This window comes from Meriones unguiculatus, chromosome 7 (assembly GCF_030254825.1).
Source record: "Meriones unguiculatus strain TT.TT164.6M chromosome 7, Bangor_MerUng_6.1, whole genome shotgun sequence".
Lineage (NCBI taxonomy): Eukaryota > Metazoa > Chordata > Mammalia > Rodentia > Muridae > Meriones > Meriones unguiculatus.
The window spans coordinates 20,034,045-20,051,165 of record NC_083355.1 but is presented as its reverse complement, the minus strand read 5'-3'; the positions used below and the strand labels follow the sequence as shown (position 1 = coordinate 20,051,165).

At 48.4% G+C, this 17,121-nt stretch overlaps 2 protein-coding genes across 2 annotated transcripts; both read left to right on the top strand.

The window, feature by feature from the left end:
* The first annotated feature begins 2,880 nt into the window (after positions 1 to 2,880).
* Rpl27 (ribosomal protein L27) lies at positions 2,881 to 6,119 on the top strand. The gene is made up of 5 exons (XM_021641120.2): positions 2,881 to 2,999; positions 3,263 to 3,345; positions 4,006 to 4,175; positions 5,770 to 5,880; positions 5,992 to 6,119. Exons 2-5 carry the CDS (start codon positions 3,265 to 3,267, stop codon positions 6,038 to 6,040), a joined length of 411 nt encoding a protein of 136 aa, XP_021496795.1. The 5' UTR covers positions 2,881 to 2,999; positions 3,263 to 3,264; the 3' UTR covers positions 6,041 to 6,119.
* Positions 6,120 to 7,338: 1,219 nt separating this feature from the next.
* Ifi35 (interferon induced protein 35) lies at positions 7,339 to 17,112 on the top strand. Its single transcript, XM_021641151.2, has 7 exons — positions 7,339 to 7,510; positions 14,786 to 14,884; positions 15,611 to 15,758; positions 15,854 to 15,960; positions 16,063 to 16,249; positions 16,340 to 16,446; positions 16,631 to 17,112. Exons 1-7 carry the CDS (start codon positions 7,490 to 7,492, stop codon positions 16,820 to 16,822), a joined length of 861 nt encoding a protein of 286 aa, XP_021496826.1. The 5' UTR covers positions 7,339 to 7,489; the 3' UTR covers positions 16,823 to 17,112.
* Positions 17,113 to 17,121: the final 9 nt, after the last annotated feature.

The window sequence follows — 17,121 nt, the reverse complement described above, 5'->3', positions numbered from 1 at the left end:
CCTGGACCCTAGTTTTTCTTTACCTGAAACCTGCTCTATACCATGCTGGCCTTGAACTTGATCTGCTGGCCTCTGTCTCCTGGAATTAAAGGCCTGTCTGTATTCCAGCTTTATCACTCAGACCTAGAAGGTGATCTCTATAGGTGGAAGCTGGGGAGACATCTCAGTACTTAAGAGCATTGGCTGCTCGTACAGAGATACTGGGGTTCATTTCCTCGCACCCACGTAGTGGCCAACAGCCGTGTGTAACTGCAGTTCCAGGGAATCTGATGTTCTGGCCTGCATGCAGGCATATTTGCGGTACATAGGCATACATTTAGGCAAAACACCACACATCTAAAATAAAAAGTAAAATGTTTTAAAATGTATTTAAAACGTGGTATGTGGGAGAGAGCCTGGTAAAATATTTTCTTGACTTGATAGGTGGGGGAGCCTGGTCTGTTCATCACCTTTGGAAATGTTTCCTCCTGCTTCAGAAAATATTTTAATTGCAGCCAGACATGGTGGCCCATGTTTATAGTCACAAATGGAAGAGGCTGGGGCAGGAGGATTGCTATGAATGCAAGTGCAACTTGAGGTATATAGTTTAAATATATATGTGCATATATATGCACATATAAATACATATACATATATAAACTACACATATTTAAATATATAGCAATATATTATTTATATTTAATTTTTTTCTTTTATGTATGTTGGTGTTCTGCCTGCTCGTATGTGTGTGACAGTATCAGATCCCTGGAACTAGAATTATAGACAGTTGTGAGCTGCCATATGGGTGCTGTGACTTGAACCCGTGTCTTTGGGAAGAGCACCCAGTGCTCTTAATTACTGAGACATCTCTCCAGCCCCCAAATACACACACATACACCACACACGTATCAATTTTAAGTGGATATGGAAATGTAAGGAAAGGTAAGTATGGTTCACACCTATAATTCCAGGACTCATGAGGTTGAGACAGGAGGCTCACTGAAAGTTGGATTCTAGCCTAGACTATAAATGTGAGTTTTAAGGCCAGTCTTAGCTACAGAGTAAAGAGTAAGGTTGTAATGCCAGGTTCATGGGACCCTCAGAGATCACCAGGAGAAGACTCGATGCAATAGCAGGAAAGCTTTATTATGGGAGTAATGGAACTCGGGACCTAAGTCTCACTGACACGCAGCAGTAGAGAAGTGGGACCCTGAGCCCTGAGTGAGCAGCGTTTTTAAAGGAAAAGTCTGTGAGCAGGGGGTTTCCATTACAGCAAACAGGAGGTCACATGCCTTGATGTTACAGGATTAGGTAAAAGTTAGAGGGGCAAGGTGACCTCTGAGGCACAATTGCCTAAGGCCTATGCCTCTCTGAGCCACAACGGCTATAGTTAAGAATAACTATATCTGAAACACTGGAGAGAATTTTCCCACCTGATTCTCAACCGATTCTTATTGATTATTGCCAGGAAGATTGTCTCTATTTTCTATGAAGTGATATTTCCTGGAGGCTGTTGCTAGAAGAGTTAAGTTTGCTCTCTGCCAAGTATACATTCGGTGATATTTCCTGGTACCTGAATTCAGCTCCCAGTCAAGATGGCTCCTTATTTCAAAAAATGAAGTTATACCCAGGCTAACTTAAACTCTTCAAGGTCTTTTTTTTTTCAGAAATTAGAGAGATGGCTTAGATGTGAAGAGCACTGACTACTCTTCCAAAAGACATGAATTCTAATCCCAGTACCTACAAGAAATGGTTCACAACAGCTGGGTAACTCCAGCTCTAGGAGATCCAATGCCTGTGGCCTCTGTAGGCACCTCTCATACACATACACATAATTAAAGCCTTTACAATAAATTAAAAAATACTGAAATAATGATAAATAGGGGCTGGAGAGATTGCCTGGTGGTTAGAGCACTTTCGGCTCATGCAGAAGACCGGAGAGAACCCAGGTTCAACTAGCACCCACATAGTGACTCCCAGTCATCTGTAACACCAGTTCCAGGGCATCCAGCACCTTCTTCTGGCCTCCTCAGACACAAGGCACTCAATTGGTGCACATACAAGCGGGCAAAAGGCAAAATACTTATACACAAAAAATAAAAATATTTGAGAAAAGGATATATATATATTTAAATCTAGGCATGCCAGCTGGGCATAGTGTCACACACCTGTAATCCCAGAACTCAGGAGCCAGAAGCAAGCATACTTCTGTGAGTTCGAGGCCTACCTGATCTACAAAACGAGTCTAGGACAGCCAGGGCAACACACAGCGAAACCCTGTCTTGAAAAACCAAAAATGAAGCCGGGAGCGGTGGTGCACACCTGTAATCCCAGAACTTGGGGGGCAGAGGCTAGGCGATCTCTGTGAGTTCGAGGACAGCTTGGTCTACAAAGCGAGTCCAGGACAGCCAAGGCTACACAGAGAAACCCTGTCTTGAAGAAAACCCAAAAACGAACGAGCCAACAAAAAAGCTAGTTCTGACCTCTTTGGGTTGACCGTTAGAGACACAATCGCTTTACCTTCCCTATTTTTCACCTAACAGTACAGAAGGTCATTTATTCTCTATGAATGTAATGTATTTTGCTTATTGGAGTCAGGATCTCTGTGTGGAACCCAGGTTAGACTGGAACTGGAAGTGTCTCTCAGACCCTCGCGTGTTGGGTCAGAGCTCTCGTCCTCCGAGGCAAAACAGTCCATTTCAGCCTGCGTCCGCCCCCTAGCGGCGACGGCGCAGAGTGCAGGCTCGCGCGTGCTCCTCGCCCCTCCCTCGCCCCGCCGGAGACCGAGCTCTGTTCCTGTCTGCCGCTGGAGGTATGAATAAAGTTTGATTCATACAAACGCGCGGCCCGTTCCGGCCTCGCGGGTTTCTTCCGCCAGCAACTTGGACCGCCAACCAAGCGGCGGGGAAGAGGCCTGAGAGGCGGGACCGGAAGTTGGCCCCTCCCCCCGCCCCGCAGGGTGAAAGGTTAGCGGAAGTGTCCGTCTTTCCTTTCTGCTGGGTGCCGGCTGCCTGCTGTCCGTGAGTAGAGGCCCGGAGAGGGGCTTGCAATCCGCCGCCATCGCCTCCCCGGGGTCGGGTTGCTGGGCTCCTTCACACTCAGCGCCTCTGCCGGCTTCGCGGCGAGTCGCGTCCCGCGAGCAGTAGCTGCGAGCTGCGTGGCCTGGTCGGCCGCGAGCGATCCCAGTCGCCGGCCTACCACCCGGACTCGCGTGTCCAAGTCGGGCTCCGGGACGTTTCGCTCTACAGACTTCTCAGCGGCTCCTTGTCTTTGTTCTCCGCAGAAATGGGCAAGTTCATGAAACCCGGGAAAGTGGTGCTCGTCCTGGCCGGACGCTACTCGGGACGCAAAGCCGTCATCGTGAAGGTATTCTCCGGGCGCCTTTTGACTGCTTGCGTGCGGGGATCTGGGCTGCAGCGTCGGATGGGCGGGATCGCGGGTGGTGAACGTATGCACGATGGGTCTGAAGCAAGTGTGAGTTGAGTTGGGATCCTGACCCAGACTGTGATCTCCACCAAATAAGCTTTATATAATAGCGGCCGCCATGTATTGAACATATGATATTACAGGTGTGTTGTGTGATTGGGAGAAGCTGTTTCCACTTACAACATGCGCTGCCTGTATTTTTAAGCATTTTGCTGCTTCCTCCTTATCCAGTTTTAAACCCGCTGTGGTTCTGGCCTCCCCTGCCTCTATAACTGCCATTTATTTTAAATTGAGGAGTCTCGGCTCTCTATGCATTAGGCACATGGAGGAAGGTGATAGGTGTGAAAGATGGCACCTAGTGTCACTCTGAATGTTTTCTAAGACTTTTAAATCGCCTGTCCCTCGAGTTTTTGCAAAGTCTTCTGATGGGAATAAACACTCAATTCACAGTTGCTGCCATGTTGACTTTTAGCTTTGATTGATTGTGATTCTCCTGTACAATAGTCGAGAGATGTGGGGCATCTAGTGTGTGTTCAGTAAACATACTATTTTACTAAGATAGGGCCCAAGCCATAACATGGCTTTTTTTCCCTTATTCAGAATATTGATGATGGCACCTCAGACCGCCCTTACAGCCATGCCCTGGTGGCTGGAATCGACCGCTATCCCCGAAAAGTGACAGCTGCCATGGGCAAGAAGAAAATCGCCAAGAGATCAAAGATCAAGTCCTTTGTGAAAGTTTATAACTACAATCACCTCATGCCCACAAGGTGAGCCTTCCAAAAACGGAAGTGTGGCTTTTTTTCCTTTCCTCTCATGGGTGATGAGGTACAAAAAAAGGCCATCGTTCATATTCCCTTTTCCCTCTCCTGTTTTGAGAACGCTAAGCTAACTCAGCTTGTGTAGCCCTACTCTACCCAGCAGATGTAAGAGCGTAGGTTTTAGCACAGCACCTTCGGGAGAGTGGGAGTAAGCTTGATTTTACTCTAGTCCATCCTGGAGAATTCCTGTCTCCTAATCTCCCAGGTCCTTCGCATCTTCTTACGTTTTTGAGGAAAGACTTATATTCAAACCTGGAATCCTGCATTCTGGGTCAGAGGTGAGCATTCTGCCTCCGCTGCCTCCTTAAGTATAGGTTGCTGGGCTTACGTCCCTGTACACAAGGACAGGGTCTGGTCTGCCTTCTGTCACTGTCCTGTGAGATGGGTTCCTCTGGCCTTGGGACAGGTTAGTGCCTTCTGTTGGTGACCAGGGCCCCATCCCTGGAGCCTAGATAGAGGTAGAGTGATGGGTTCGTTATTGATGGTGCTTATTCTTGCCGAGTTTCCAGAACCCGTCCATGTTTAATGGCTCCAAGCCGTCTGTACTCCAGCTCCAGGAGTTCAGACCTCCTCTTCTGGAGTTCAGACCTCCTCTTCTGGACTCTAGGGGCACCTACGCTCATGTGCACAGACACCCAACATTAGGATTTTTTTTCCCCCCACATAAATTTGAGGCTAGCCAAGGCTGTATAGCTGGGTTTGTTTTGTTCTGTTTTTTGGTGATGGTGGTTGATTGGTTTGTCTTGTCTGTGTAGCCATGGCTGTCCTAGAATTCAGATACTCCTACCCAGGTGCAGGGCTGGAAGGGAAGCATCATCACTGTGCAGCCTGTTTGTTTTTTAGTCTTAACATAGAGATGTTTAATCTTTATATATGGATGTATGTATGTCACGCGTGTGCTGAGAATTGATCCCAGATTCTCTGGAAAAGCATCCAGTGCTCTTAACAACTGAACCGTCTCCACGGGCACCCCCAAAAATCTGAGGTGGTAGTGCACGGTTAGGATCCCAGCACCTGACAGGCTGAGGCAGGTGGATATTCCGGCCACGGCTATATAGTGGAACCAGCTCAAAAGTTGGTGGCAGGGTCTTTCTAGCACAAGCTGTCTTAGTCCAGGGATAATAAAGGAACTGCCAAAATAAAGGAACGGGCCAGTACTGTGTGTTTTAAGATTGATTGCTGAGAGTGACTTTCCCCTGGGGGGGGTCTCAGTAGGTTGCTGTGCTCAAGCTGGCCAGAGATCTCACCTCAGTCTCTGGGTTGCTGGAGTTACACTCAGTTAGGAAAAACCAGCTGTGAAGTCTAGCATGATGAATCTCACCTCTGAATAGTAGAAGTTCCAGAAATTTGAGAACAATTTTTTCTAGTGCTTGAGACCACATAAATGGCTACCAAAATAAGAGTTTCTCCAAGGACTTGAATGGAAATGTAGCATGTCTTCAGTGGCTGCTCCTTGCTATGTTCCTGACTACACCCGGGTCCCTTGAGGATTCGGCTTCCTGGTGTCCCTAGCTAATCTGCCTCTGCACTGTTGTTGCCCCAGGTACTCTGTGGACATCCCCTTGGACAAAACTGTTGTCAACAAGGATGTCTTTAGAGACCCAGCTCTGAAACGCAAAGCCAGGCGGGAGGCCAAGGTCAAATTTGAGGAACGGTAAGTGGGTCCTATGTTTGTTGAATGCAGCTTCCCATGAGAGAATTTGTCGTGTTCCACTTTGTTTTCCCAAGTGTCACTTATTTACTTATTATTTATTTTCCTTTCTAGATACAAGACAGGGAAAAACAAATGGTTTTTCCAGAAGCTTCGCTTTTAGGTATATTTTCATTTCTATCATTAAAAATTAAAAAAAAAAAAAGTCTGCCTGTTAAATGTGTATGGGAAAGGGGGGCTGTGGGTAATGAAGCCCTTGTGCTTTTGTGAGTCTTGAACCGCTGGGTTGGGACTACCTGATAGACTGACAGCTCCTTGAGGAAAGTGAATTTGCCCAGGAGCTGCTGCTGACATTTTAAATGAGGTCCTCAGAAGCAGGGAAAGGTGAAGCTCCTGGCTGCCTCCCATTAGGAGCCTCATTCTGGTAACACCAGGTCCTCAACACTTAAGGAAAAGAAAGCAGAGATTAAAAATACAGGCAGCCAGATGGTGGTGGTATGTGTCTTTATTACCAGCACACAAGGCACGGAGGATCTCTTGCGTTTAAGGGCCAGCCTGGTGTACCCAGCAAGTTCCGGGACATCCAGGGCTACACAGAGAAACCCTGTCTCAATCAAAGGGTTTTTCACGTGCTCAAAACCCCAGCACTTGGGAGGCAGAGCCAGCCTGGTCTACTTAAGTTCCAGGTCAAGTGTGAGACCCTCTTGAAGCAGCCAGCCACTCTTGCCACCAAGCCCAGAAGACTCAGGCAGAGCCTAGCCAATGTTACATGGTGACACCATCTCAAAAAAAGGAGGGACCTGAGACCTGTGTGCTAAGTTGAGAGTTGTCCTTGCACAATTCAAGTGCTGATGATGCAAATCTTAAAAAAATTGTGTGTGTGGGGGGGTGTGGAGAGATGTCTCAGAATTTAAGAACACTGCCTTTCCAAAGGTCTTCAGTTCAGTTCCAAGCAACTGCATGAAAGCTCACAACCATCTATCCTGGGATCTGATGTCCTCTTCTGGCATGCAGGTCTACATGCAGATAGAGCAGTTCTTCATGTATGTAAAACATTACGAGAGACATCCTGGGCCTGGAAGCATCCACGGCTCAGCAGTTAACTCTGCTCTTAGCACTAAAGTTATCCAACACCTGCATCACATACACAAGTCCACACAATGTTTAAAGTGAGAGCAAGGTGTCTTAGTGGGTAAAGCAGCTGAGCCTGATACAAATCAGTTTCTGGGACCCACATAAAACAACTCAAAAATTGGCCACCATGGTTCTTTCACCATGGTGCCCACACAATAAGCAAGATGTGCTACATGCCAGAACTGGCTGCCTAGGAAGGTTAGTTAGGGTTAGCATTCCCTTTACCCTCTCCAGAGCACAGACTCAGGGCCGGCTCTGGGTAATTGGAGTTGAAGACTTGAAAAGCTCCACCCAAGGGTGGGGCTATGTGCTCAGAGGCAGAACACAGGAAACGAAAGTGGAAGCAAAACCTACCAGCGGGAGTGGGTTGTTTGAGACACTGCGGGAGGCTGAAGAGACTTAAGGGTCCAAGAAACAGTTTAGTTCTCAGGACCCTCCATTTTGAACCCTGCTCTGAAGCCTCAGCTTTTGCCAAGCCATGTCTGCGACTCTTCAAGCTGTAAGTAAGGGAGCAGGAGAGGGCGTGCTGCCGGTGTGCCAGAGCAACAGTGCTCTAGGCTGAGAAGTAGAGAGCTGGCGTCCCCTTGGGCTGTGGATGGTCATTTTACTTACTGCCTCAAAGACTAGGACTCTCATCTTGGTAATTCTGTGTGGATATATCTTTTGGGTTTTGTAGAGAGAACTGCTAATTCACATTAGAGTTCTGTATCTGCTCTAATGAGTAACAGAAATGCCCAGCACTTCTAGCCAACCACCCCCTCTCAGATTTCTGCATCAACCTGACCATTGGTCCTCTGGGACAGGCGGTTTCTGTGAATGCAAACTCAGGCCGACTCAGATCTGCTCGGCTGACCTGTGAAGCAGAGCAGCTAACAGCCCTGAAGGCCCCAGGAGCAAGCACAGTGCCCTACCGTAGGCAGCCACCTCTGAGGAAGGACCCAGCTCAGCTTGTCCTCATCAGCTCTCCGTCTCTTTCTTTGTTAGTTCTTTTGCTTGGGAAACTTTCATTTGCCTCTCTGATACATTATGAAAAATCACAGGCTCCAGGAGGAAACCTGCCGTGGTTTCTTCAGACCATGTTGCACTGGAGCAAACATTAGCCTTTCTTTCTAATTTCCCCACTTCCTGTGTAGGGATATTACACTTCTTTACAAGGATACCCGCAGGCTCTCCCTGTCCCATAGGAAGGTAGCTCAGTCTGTAAACTGCTTACCTTGAGAGCATAGGAAGGAATTCAGTCCTCAGGAACCCAGGTTTAAAAAAAAAGTGAGTGCAGTGGCATGCATGTGCCCATAATCCCAGCAGTGGGCGGGAAGAGATGGGCACGGCCCTGCCCTACTGCACAGCTCCAGGTCAGAGTGAGACCCTGCCTTTAAAAGTAAAGTAGGGGCCTGGAAAGATGGCTCAGCTCTCGCAGAGAACCTGGCTTCAGCCCCCACCACCAGCGTGTTGGTTTACAACCATCCGTAACTCTAGTTCCAGGGCATCCATCGCCCTCTCTGGCCTCTCCAGCACCAAGCATGCGTGTGGTGCACTGACATGCATGCAAGCAGAATATCCATCAATGTAAATACTTTAAAAATACACAGATAAATTTTTTTCAATCCCAGGAACTGTGCTGGTTAGATGGCTCGATGGTTAAGAGCATTGACTGTTCTTCCAGAGGGCCAGTTCGGCTCCCAATCACTCACATGGAGTCAGGAGCCTTCTGCAACTAGGTCTAGGGCATCTGGCAATCTTCTGGCCTCCTCCGGTACTGCATGCACATGATGCACACACAGACATGCAGGCAAAACACCCACACACACACACACACACACACACAAAAAGAAAAATAGTAAAAAAAAAAAATTCCTGGGGGGCTGAAGAGATGGCTCAGAGATTAAGAGCACTGGCTGCTCTTCCAAGGGTCCTGAGTTCAATTCCCAGCAACTACATGGTGGCTCACCATTTATAATGAGATCTGGTGCCCTCTTCTGGTGTTCAAGCTTATATGCAGGCTGAACACTATATATGATAAATAAATCTTAAAAAAAAAAAAAAAAGACTAAAAAAAAAATTCCTGGGAACTTAACTTAGGACATCTGTGATAAGATATTTCCGCCAACAAAATGAGCCAATTCAAGCCAAACTAAATGCAGGTTTGCTGGGTGCAGCTCTCAGGTGGGTAGAAAGGGGCCAGGGAAGTCGCCATGCAAAGGGAGAGGGTGAGAGGAACCAAACTTTCTGGATTATATGGGGAAGAGCTTCCAGGGGAGGTGGATGCCCTATCCCCTACACTGCCAGGCTGGAAAGTTCAGGGCAGAGAACTGGGTTTGCTAGCTCTGTCTGTAACAGGTAGGGACTGAGGGATGCTGGGAGAACCTGGGGGCCAGGTCAAATGGGCACCTCAGCTGCTTGTCCTAGGCTTGAACCTCAGCATTCTGCAAGAACAGCAAGTGCTCTTAACTTCCAAGCCACCCCTACAGCCCATTGTTTTGCTTTGTTTTTCAAGATAGGGTTGCTCTGTGTAACAGCCCTGGCTGTCCTGGACTCCTGTAGAGCAGACTGGCCTCGAACTCACAGAGATCCACCTTCTTCTGCCTCCCAAGCACTGGGATTAAGATCATACACCACAATGCCCAGCCTCCCATTATTATTTTGTAATTGTTTTAGAGCCCTGTGGTGGTGGCACACACCTTCAATCCCAGCACTCAGGAGGCAGAGGCAGGCACATGTCTGCATTCTTGGCCAGCCTGGTTTATAGAACGAGTTCCAGGACAGCCAGGCCTACACAAGGAAACACTGTCGAAAAACACACACACATACAAATAAATAAATAAATAGTCTTAAACTAATTTCTCTTTTTTGAAAGAATTATTTTTATTTTTTATCTTTATATGGGTGTCTTGTCTGCAAGTATGCCCCATGCCTGTGGAAAAGAGAAGAGGGTGTTGGATTACTTGGATTTGGAGTTACATTAGGTGGTTGTGAATCACCACACGGGTGCTAAGAACCAAATATGAGTTCTCTCTGAAAGAGCAGCAAATACTCTTACCTGCTGGCCATCTCTCCAGCCCTGCTAGTAATGTGCCTTTTAATCACTACATAATCTTTATTGCTGTGGTTACTGTGTGTATATGTGTGTGTGTGTGTGTGTGTGTGTGTGTGAGAGAGAGAGAGAGAGAGAGAGAGAGCAAGCTCACTTGCCAAGGTGAGCATGTGAGTCACAGGACAACTTTCAGGAAGTCCTCTCTTCCCACCATGGGATCTGGGGTCAAATTCAAGTCATCAGTCTTTGTGTGTGTGTGTGTGTGGTGCTTTTATCACTGAGCCATCTCACCACCTCCCACCCGGAGCCTGTTTAGTGGAATGCCACTTACCCAGCAGACAGGGGAAGCAGATGAGGGGCTCCTGAGGATCTAGTATATATCAGGTACGGTGGGGAATCTGTCATTCAAGTATCACAAAATCTGCTAGGCTCAGGGTGTGTGGCTCTGGGATAGGGCATGTTCCTAACATTTAGAAGTCCCTGCTTCTATCCCCAGCACAGGGCGGCACGGGGGTGTGATCACAGGAGTTTAGCGACTTGGTCAGCATTTGGATTATGCAATTAAAAACAGTTAGACCTGTCATAAAGATAATGAGCAGAAATTTACAGACAGGCAAGCCCTCAACCGGCAACAGCCCAGCTGCACACTAGCTTAAGTGTCACACATTCAGCAGGAGCCTTTTGTTTCACTCTCCGTTTACTCTTGCTCTGTTTTTAAGGCAGGGTCTCACTGTGCAGACTTGGGTGGCTCGGGAGTCACAGTGCAGATCAGGGTTAAAGGTGTGGACCAGCACATTTGCATTTTGATCTTTTGCACTTGTGATAGGATGTTATCTCTGCGCATGGCAAGGAGTCACGCGGATGACAGCTGATAGTGAAACCGTGGCAAGTGCATTCAGAGTACTTTTCCTTCGTGTTTCTCTCAGTCATCTTTCTTCCTGTTTGCCCACTGAGATCTGTAAACCCAAACCGGCCTAAATTTCTGTTTTTCTCCTGTTGTTCCTGTTTTATTCAATGCATTTTTTCTTCTCTTTCTTTCTTTCTTTCTTTCTTTCTTTCTTTCTTTCTTTCTTTCTTTCTTTCTTTCTTTCTCCTTCCTTCCTTCCTTCCTTCCTTCCTTCCTTCCTTCCTTCCTTCCCTCCTTTCTTTCTTTCTTTTTTCTTTTTTCCAGGCATGATTTCTCTGTGTACCTTTGGCTGTCCTGGAACTTGCTCTGTAGACCAGGCTAGCCTTGAACTCACAAAGCTCCATCTGCCTCTGCTGGAATTAAATCTGTGCCCCACCACCACCCGGCTTCATGCTTTTCTTAAAAGCATAATTTCCATCTTATTTTATTAGTCTCAGAAGATTTTTTTTCTTCCTTTATTATGAAGCAAGCTCTCTTTACATGGGCTTTGGTGGCACAGCTAAATCAGGTGGAAGCGCTCGGTCCTTCCAGGCTTCTGGAACTTGATCCCTGACCACCTTGCTTAGGAATGCAATAGCTCACACAGAAACGCAGCTCCGCTCCACATAAGGCTTGGGAAGCACATGACCACCAAAGACACTTCAGAGGTGGCCCTGGTGCATTGGCCTCTGCTCTGTTTTGAATGACAGACTGCTTAATGGTCTTGTTGTACATGCATCCGGTGTAGTTAGAGCAGCTAATCCGCTGCAGGCGGCTGTGGCCCTTTTTGCCCCCAGTGTTGTTTCTCCTGTTTTTGGTCATCCTGGAGCCAGGATCCAAAAGTTAATGCGTTTTGGACTTACAGTACTTTCTACTCAAAATAGGCTTATCTCATTGTGAACAGAGACCCTTGTGCGAAAACTAATATTGTAGCATCATTTATAAGAGTAGGAATAAAGAGCATGGCGCATTCCTGTAATTCTAATACTTTGGAGGGTGAGACAAGAGGGTTGCCTTGAATTTTGGGTTAGCTGGGCTAACTGAAAACCTTGTGTTCAGAACTCCAAAACAGAAAGAAAAATGGAGCTGGGCATGTGCCTGTAATCCCAACTCGGGGAGGCTGAGGCAAACAGATCTCTGCAGATTCGAGGCCAGCCTGGTCTACAAAAAGAGTCCATGACAGCCAAGACCAGAGAGAGAAACCCTGCCTCCAAAAACAAAAAAACAAAACAAACAAACAAAAAAAGGAAGGAAAAAATAAGTGAAAATGTATATGTCCAATAATAGATTAGATTTTAAAAATGATAATATATAGTAGGGGATATGGCTCAGTGAGCAAGGTGCCTGCTATGCAAGCATGAGGACCTAAGTTCAAATCCCTGGAACCCAAGTAAAGCTGGACATAGTATCTTGCATCTGTAACCCTAGTGCATAGATGTCAAGATGGTAGCCAGAGAAAGGAAAGTCCCCAGAAACCCAGGGCTAGCCAGGTCCTTGCAGTGGTGACACCTGAGAGACCCTGTCTCAAACAGGGTGCAGAGGGAGGACTGATATCTGGCTTGTTCTCAGACTCCTACTTGTGTGCCACATGCGTGCCTGTACACACACACACAGACCCAGGCACACCAGATCAGCTAGTGGTGCACACCTTTAATCCCAGTACTCGGTAGGCAGAGGCAGGCAGATCTCTGTGAGTTCCAGGCCAGCCAGGTCTACAAAGCAAGTCTGGGACAACCAGGGCCACACAGAGAAACCCTGTCTTGGGGAAAAAACAAAAGCAAACAAACAAATAAAAAGAACTAAAGAAAGAAAAAGAAAACAACAACAAAAACCATTTGAGTTTGTAAGATCTGATGCACAGGTATAAGCGGGGACCCTTTTCACCATTCCTAAGCCGGCATAATGTGGTCAAGCTGCAGTTCTCTGCTTGAGGTGGAAGAAACTCATCCAGGAGGTCTTCAGTGCCACCTGTAGTGTGCTCCTGCCCCGCCCCCCACTCCATTCATTCGCCATGCCGTTCCTGGTGCCTGTTTTGTCCCAGAGGCTTTTCTAGACGTTAGGGATACAGAAGAGATCAAAACAGGGTTGGCTCACTCCAGATAAAGATGCCCTCCTCTGGGCCAGGTTCCATAACAGCCTCCTGGGCTCTGCCAGCCAATGTCTGTGCTCTCCCACAAACAAAGGTGCATTCATTGGTATTCCTCGTGCCCTCTTCCCTGTCTGTTCTGTTGGTGTTCTGTTTGGACTGGCTCCAAATCACACCAGCCTGAAGGCCGATTGCTGTGTGGAAAGAGGACAGGCTAGGAGATGTGCAAATTACTTCTCCACTCTGGACCTAATTTCTTCACCGGGAAGCCCTGGATGGCAGGGCCTTCTGGAATCAGTCTGCCTGGTCAAAAGACTTCCGACAAACCCTTTAACCTTTTCCAGCTGGGCTCCATAGTGTTGTGACAAGAATTGACTGATAGAGGCCTTTTGAAAGGTTTCCTTTACGGGTTAGGGTAGCTCATGCCTGTAATCCCTCAACACTGGAGGCTGAAGTAGGACTGCTTTGAGTTTGAGGCCAGCCTGAGCTAAATGGTATCCAACTGGACTCCTGAGCTCAATCCCTGCCACTGCGTAGATTAGGTTTGGTGGTAGGTGCCTGTAATTCCAGCTCTCAGGAGGAGGTCACCCATGGCTTCATAAAGAGTGTGAGGCCAGCCTGGGCTACTTGAGTTTTTTGTTTGTTTGTTTGTTTTTGTTTTTTGTTTGTTTTTGACACAGGTTTCTCTGTGTATCCCTGGCTGTTCTGGAATTCTCTCTGTTAGACAAGGCTGGGTTCAAATACAGAGATCCACCTGCCTCTACCTCCCTAGTGTTAGGACTAAAGGCATGTACTACCGAGCCCAGCCTGCTACTTGCGATCTTATCAATAGAAGAAGGAGGGAGAAGAGGGGGTGGGAAAAGAAAGAAGAAAGAAAGGGTAAAGGTGCTTGCTGAGCAAGCCTGGCACCTGAGTGTAATTAGAACACACAGGGAGGGAGGAGAGAAACGGACTCCACAGTTGTCCTCAGGGCTCCACACATGCACACTCACACAACTGTAGAAAGAAAGCAAACGCATCTAGCTCTGTAAATAGTAACAGCTAGGCTGGGCTGTAGCTCAGTGACACTGTACACCTTGAATGCCCGAGGGCAGAGGTTCAATCCCCAGAAACAGAAAAAATTTGCAAACAGTGGTATGTTAAGCTCTGGCTCCTAGAGGATTCAGTTGCTTTCCTCTCTCTCTTCTCTCTCTCTCTCTCTCTCTCTCTCTCTCTCTCTCTCTCTTTCTGGGTTTCTCTGAGTAGCTTTGGCTGTCCTGGAATCACTTTATAGACCAGGCTAGCCTTGAACTCACAGAGACCCGCCAGCCTCTGCCTCCCAGAGTGCTGGGATTACAAGCGTGTGCCACTGCCGCCCACCTATTTTTATATTTTGCTTTCATCTCTTTGCCTCAGGATTATCTTTCTTCTAAACTCCTGCCTCTCTCCACAGTCGGCCACACAATTTGTATGAGTTTGGTACAGGCCTGAGGGCTAGCAGGACTCTTCCCATATCAGGACACAAGGCCTTCTAGCCTTATAGAGGGAGCTTGGTTTGCATTTGTTAAACTTTGGACTTAGCTTGTGAATGAGTTGTAGCTGCTGTAGGACCCCTAGGTGGACTGGGTTGGGACCAGGGCAGGGCAGGGCAGGGAAAAGGGGTTGGGGGTGTTGAGAGGTTTGAGTATCATCTCTGCTTCTGTAGAGTCCAGAGGGCGTACCCCCCCATCCCCGCTCACTTGTTCTCTAGAAAGGCTGGTGGTTTCCTTCTTAATCCCTTCTGCTCCAACAGGTCCTCTACAGTCTTCAGGAGGAGCAATGCAGGCTCAGGGCGAGGCTGCAGGAGCTGCAGCAGCTGAAAAGGGAACGCACACGCTCTTCCAGAGACAAGGTCAGATGGGAAATGAGGTAGTCCTGTAGAAAAGGGCTGGAGAGATGATAAGCACTTTGCTGCTCTTGAAGAGGTCACAGGTTCGGAGGTTCTCGGGCCCTACATGGGGCAGCTCAGAACTGCCTGTTAACTCCAGTTGCAGGAGAGACAACGCCCTCTTCTGGCCCCCACAGGCACCGAACACACATCTGCTCATGCCTATACATTTGCCACGTTTTACTTCCCTGCAAGGTGACCTCAAGTACATTTCTTGAACTCTCTGAATCTCTGTTTTTCTCATCCGTGAGGTGAAGCTACCTGCCTCTCAGGCTTGTGTGAGGGCAAACCAAGAGCTTGTATGATTGACAAGTGGCTGGTGTGACCTGCCTTTACCCAACCATCCAGCTCTTCAGTGAAGGCATTCTGCACTGAGCATCAATCAAACAGAATTGAGGGACACATTCTGTCCGGAAAAGAGGGGTGGGGACCTCTCTCACTTTTTTTTTCTTAAGATTTATTTATTTACTTATTTTATGTATAAGAGTGCTCTCTCTGCATACAGAGCCTGCGTGCCAGAAGAGAGCACTGAATCCTATTATAGATGGTTGGGAGCCACCATGTGGTTGCTGGGAATTGAACTCAGGACCTCTGGAAGGACAGCCAGTGCTCTTAACTGCTGAGCCTTCTCTCCGCCTCTACATTCTGACTCTTGAAGATTGTTTATTGCCTTCCTTTCCCAACCTCCAGATCCCTTTCCCAATACCTGAAGTCTCCCTGGTATTCCAAGGCGTCACTCAGGGGCGTAAGCAAGTGCCTAAGTCCATAGTTTCTAACCTGAAGATCTGCTGCCCTCTGCCTGGAGGGTCTGCTCTGGTCACCTTTGATGACCCCAAAGGTTAGTCTTGTGGGGTGGGGGGCAGCATCTGGTGGAGGCTTTTGGGGTGGGGGTCAGAAGGTTTCCCAGTGCTGACCCTGTCCCCCCACCCCCAGTGGTTGAACGGCTGCTGCAGCAAGAGGAGCATAGAATCAACATAGAGGACTGCCGGCTTCGGGTGCAGCTCCAGCCCTTGGAGCTGCCTTTGGTGACCAACATCCAGGTGACAGAACGGCAGGGTGCGCCAGGCAATGGGTGGGATTCGGCATTTGGGTCCCATGGATAAGGGGGCCAGCTGAGCCTACTCTGCCCTGTCTCCCACCAGGTGTCCAGCCAGCCAGATAACCACAGGGTGCTAGTCAGTGGCTTTCCTGATGGACTAAAGCTGAGCGAGGAGGAGCTGTTGGACAAGCTGGAGATCTTCTTTGGCAAGGTCAGGAATGGAGGTGGGGATGTGGAGGCCCGGGAGATGCTGCAAGGGACCGTCATGCTGGGTTTTGTTGACGAAGAAGGTAAGGGCCTTGTGCAGGCTGTTAGGGGGTCAGAGTGCGTGAGACCGAGAGAGGCCTTGATGCCAAAGGCCACCCTTCTGTTTCTCACAGTGGCCCAGCGCTTATGCCGGATTGGCCAGTTCACAGTACCTCTGGGCCAGCAGCAGGTCCCTCTGAAAGTCTCTCCCTATGTGAGTGGGGAGATCAAGAAAGCTGAGGTAAGTGCTGGGTGGGGCCGGGGAAGGAAGGCTCAGGGGCCCCAAACCTCGCTGGCCTCCACAGCAGCCTTTCCGGGCTTCCAGACCCATCCCGTGTTTTCATGGGATACTCCTTGCCCCAACCTCTGCTTCCCCGCTGCCCTGTATCCCGTGAACCCTTGCCATTTTCCGTCTCTTTTTCTAGGTCAGATTCCAGCAGGCATCTCACTCAGTGCTGGTGACCAATATCCCCGACGTCCTGGATGCTCAGGAGCTGCACGACATCCTGGAGATCCACTTCCAGAAGCCCACTCGTGGGGGTGGGGAGGTAGAGGCCCTGGAAGTTGTGCCCCCAGGGGAGCAGGTCCTGGCTGTCTTCACTTCCGAGTCAGGCTAGGTCTGCATGTCCGCATGCTGGGGGCTGGGATCACACAACTGCCTAATGCCGTATGTGATCTAATCGCTGTTCCAATAACCCGGAACAGTGAAAAGTGCCAACCAGCTGTGATATTCTTATTTCAAGACGGGGACTATAGACATGTGAGAGAGGGCAGAATCCAGACCTTGACATTGGCCTTCCACTGGCTAGGTTTCTCGTGTAGCCGAGGCATTCCCTCTGTAGACCACCAGGCTGACCTCCGACTTAAGAGATCCCGGTCTCTGTATTAAAGATTATGTGTGCCACCACCGCCCGCC